This window comes from Babesia bigemina, scaffold Bbigscaff_57350 (assembly GCF_000981445.1).
Source record: "Babesia bigemina genome assembly Bbig001, scaffold Bbigscaff_57350".
In the NCBI taxonomy this organism is placed as follows: domain Eukaryota; phylum Apicomplexa; class Aconoidasida; order Piroplasmida; family Babesiidae; genus Babesia; species Babesia bigemina.
The window spans coordinates 1,720-5,239 of NW_012237010.1; the positions used below are offsets into that span (position 1 = coordinate 1,720).

Below are 3,520 nucleotides of genomic sequence, written 5' to 3' on the forward strand. Positions count from 1 at the left end.
TCGAGTGGTCGTCTAACGTTGTTGTCTGTATGGTACACATGATTATAGTCGTTGCCTACAAGGTACATTTGTATTCCTTTACCAGTCAAGTGTCTTTTTACTTCTCCATTTTGTTCAGTTGTGGAGTCGCAAACATCGTAGCCTTGATCGGCGACGAGTCTTGCGAGGTCACTAAAAGCGGTTGCTTGTTGTCCGCTAAGATTTCTGGAACCTCGTCTCAGAGAAGCCAACGAAGACCTTAAGGTCGAAACTACGCTCAGGAAAAGCTTACTTAACTTGGTTCCGTACGGCGTTAATTTATCTTTTTCGACGAGCTCAGCGCCAAACGTCTCCCCCGAGTACCTGCTCACGTACTGCTTCGCGAGCTCCGCGTGGAACGCCCGGACGCCGGCCCTGACGACGTTGAGCAGCGGGGAGGCCTCGGCGAATGAGGAGGGGGTGAGGGTGTCGAGCGCAGCTTGGAGGTCGGCGATATTGGAGGAGACGTCGGCAGAGAAGTGTTTTTGTTGGTGCATTGTGGACAGGAGGGCGGAGAGGGCGCCGGCGAGGGGGGTGAGGCGGTCAGGGGAGTGGTCGGGTTGGTATTCTAACATTTGGTAAAATGTTGTGAAGAAGCTTTTTACATTGTTTGCTGATGTTTCGAGCTTTTGTTTCGGTAGGCTTTTTAGGTCTGCTGCGTTGACGGCGGTACTCAGCTTGGACAGCAGGCCTTTGACGCCGATCTTTATGTCGTCACTGATGATTTTTCTTATATCCCTGGTTTGATCGACGAGCATTGTTTTAAGTGCGTCCAATTCAGCTCGGTGGGTGTCTGCGAACATTTTCTTAACGTCAGTGTAAACATCATTAAAGGCTCTCTTGACGGTGTCGGTCAGCTGGTTCTTGGCTTCGGTGATTTTTGCCGTTAGACTCTCCTGGGCTTCTTCGACAATACGCTGTGCTGTTTCGATAGTCTGTTTAAGCAAAGAATCGAACTCAGTGATTTGCTTATCGAAATTCTCGATGCTCTGTTTAAACTCGGTAACATTAACTTTTAGCGAATTCACCTGGCGTTTGATATCTATTTCAGCTTTATTCTTTATATCTGTGACAGCCTGTTGTACACCTCTAATCTTTGATTGGAGCTCATCAATTAGCCTCCGAATATCACCGCTCTCTCCGTCGTCAATCTTATGCAGCTTGGCAATCTCATTACGAATCGTTGGCACAACATTTTTTAGTTTGCGGTCAAGTATGTTATGAAACTCGTCATTTAACATGTCAATACCCCGATTGGCTGCTTTTGTGAGTAGCGGTTTGAGTTGCTTGTTGACGTCGACGTTGGTTATAGTCTCAACCCTTCTCTCAACACTGTCCTCAAGCTCCACCTGGTTGCCCAAATCGGTGCCATTTAAAAGTGCTTTACCAAGATTTTTTTGAAACGTCGCAATATGTGAGTTCACATTCTCCAACGCCTTGGTAATCTTGTCGCCTGTCTCGTCTCCTCCACCTTTAGAGTCGCCAAGAATGGCTCTAATTGTTGTAACATTTGAGATGGTTGCTTGTATATTCAAGCCGAGATTATAGGCAAGATTCTTATTCGTAGATGTTAACGATTTGATCGCACTGGCAGTCTGTCTAGCCGCCGCAGCCAGAGATATCATTATGGCTTCCACGGCGACTTTCAAATCGGATGACTGGGAAGAAGACTCAAGATCTGGATCGGTTTTAATCGCACCATATACAGTTTCGAGAAATGTATAGGTTGTCAGCTTCGTTTCAATTTTTTGCGCAAAATCGTTACAAACGCTTTGAACAGCTTTCACTGTTGTATCAATATCGGTAGAAATCGACTTGTTTCTATCCACCTCACTGATTAAGGTTGTGAGCTGCGTCATAATGAATGTCTTCATTTTGGTTCTAAAAGACTCATTGAGTTCATCATCTGTTTCGATTTCATGTTTGCGTTTAATTTCACTGTTTTTCTTCACATACTCAAGCAGATGTTTCTGCACAAGTTTATTATTAATCAACACCCTGTCGATCCATACTGGTACTATCTTAGTTGCAAATTGCTCATTAGTGAACTTCTGCGCATATTCCTTCATATGATTTAAAATGTTGCCAATGTTACCCCTCTTGCTGTCTCCCTCCTCGTTGTATATTCGTTCAACAAGAGTCGTTATCTGTTCTTGAAGTCTGCTCCAATTCTTCGCTATGCTATCTTTATTATCGTTTATGTCCTTTCCAACATTCACCTTTATATTGTCAAGTTGCCCCTGAACTAGATGTATATAGCTCTTAACGTATCCTTCGGTTTGATTTCGCATTTCGTTTTTAACAATCTCAAGTTTTTCTTTCAACTGCTCTTCAATATCAATCAAATGGATGTTTGCCTGGTCTGCAACCTCACTATGAACGGTACCAATAGCATTCAACTGTTCCTGAAGAATACTCAATTGCTCATTAACGGCGCCGAAGACACCATTGAGATCATCAGATATCTTCTCAGTTTTAAGGAGGTTAACATTTCCATCAAGGTCTACTAACTTAGCCGCAATCTTACTCTGGTAATCACTTACCAACAATCCAGACGATGTACTAATTTCCGTGACATCTTCAATCAACCGGCTAACCACGTCCATCAGGTGCCTTAAGTCAACTTTCTGTTTTCTTTCAATGTCGTTAATACTAACGTTAATCTGCTTAAATTGACCATCTAACGCGCTTTGCAGCTGCTCTGTTTTAACGCTGATCTGTTTAGTGACATGCTCTTCTTGCCTCTTAAATTCGCTGTCTACTTTCGTTACTTGCCCCTCAAGTTCCTTATTATTCGCCGACTGCACTAGCATCATCACAGCCTTCTCAACAACCTTCATTTCACCGTTTATCTTCGTTTTCAACGCCTTATCTAGCTTGCTAATGTGTTCACTTTTTATCTTAACAATCTCACTATAAAGGCTGGACACTGTATTTGTCCAAGTGGACAGCTGATTTTGAAGGGGGTCATTTGCATTCGTTTCATTGATTTTATTGGCAATAGTTTCGCTGTTTAATTTGTTTAATTCATCAGTTACTTTTTTTGTTTTATCATTAACATTCTTATTATACCCCTCCAACCACCCCTTCACCGCGGCGACAGACTCCACAAGCCCAGTACGCCCGGAGCCAATTTGTTTAGTCAAAGTGGTAATAACTGTATTAATGTTGTTTTTATCATTTTTATCATAAGTTGTCACTTCATTTTCGTTTTTCACCGCACTAAGCACACCACTCAAAAACGCCATCACCCCGTCACACAGCCTATCCAAGTCAGAGTAGACAATCCCCTGGCCGTCGTAGCCTTTGGAGTCAGAGTCGAAGCCGAGGAAAGTCTCGAGACCGTCACAAAGATTCTCTAAGAGCTTTTTAGGCTCATTTGGATGATTATTAAGATTAGTCAAAATTTCACAAAGTTCCTTCACTTTCTTCAAAGCCTCCAACTTGGAGTGCAATTTGGCTGGGTCAGCAGAGGAAGAGGGGGAAGAAGGAGAAGAAGTAA

The 3,520-nt window shown here is 43.1% G+C and overlaps 1 protein-coding gene across 1 annotated transcript; it reads right to left on the reverse strand.

The window, feature by feature from the left end:
- Window positions 1-3,254: 3,254 nt before the first annotated feature.
- On the reverse strand, window positions 3,255-3,266 carry BBBOND_0001120 (hypothetical protein, conserved; the record flags this gene model as incomplete). Its single annotated transcript, XM_012914956.1, has 1 exon — window positions 3,255-3,266. A coding segment is annotated over one exon (12 nt), but the record flags the coding sequence as incomplete, so codon positions are not given.
- Window positions 3,267-3,520: the final 254 nt, after the last annotated feature.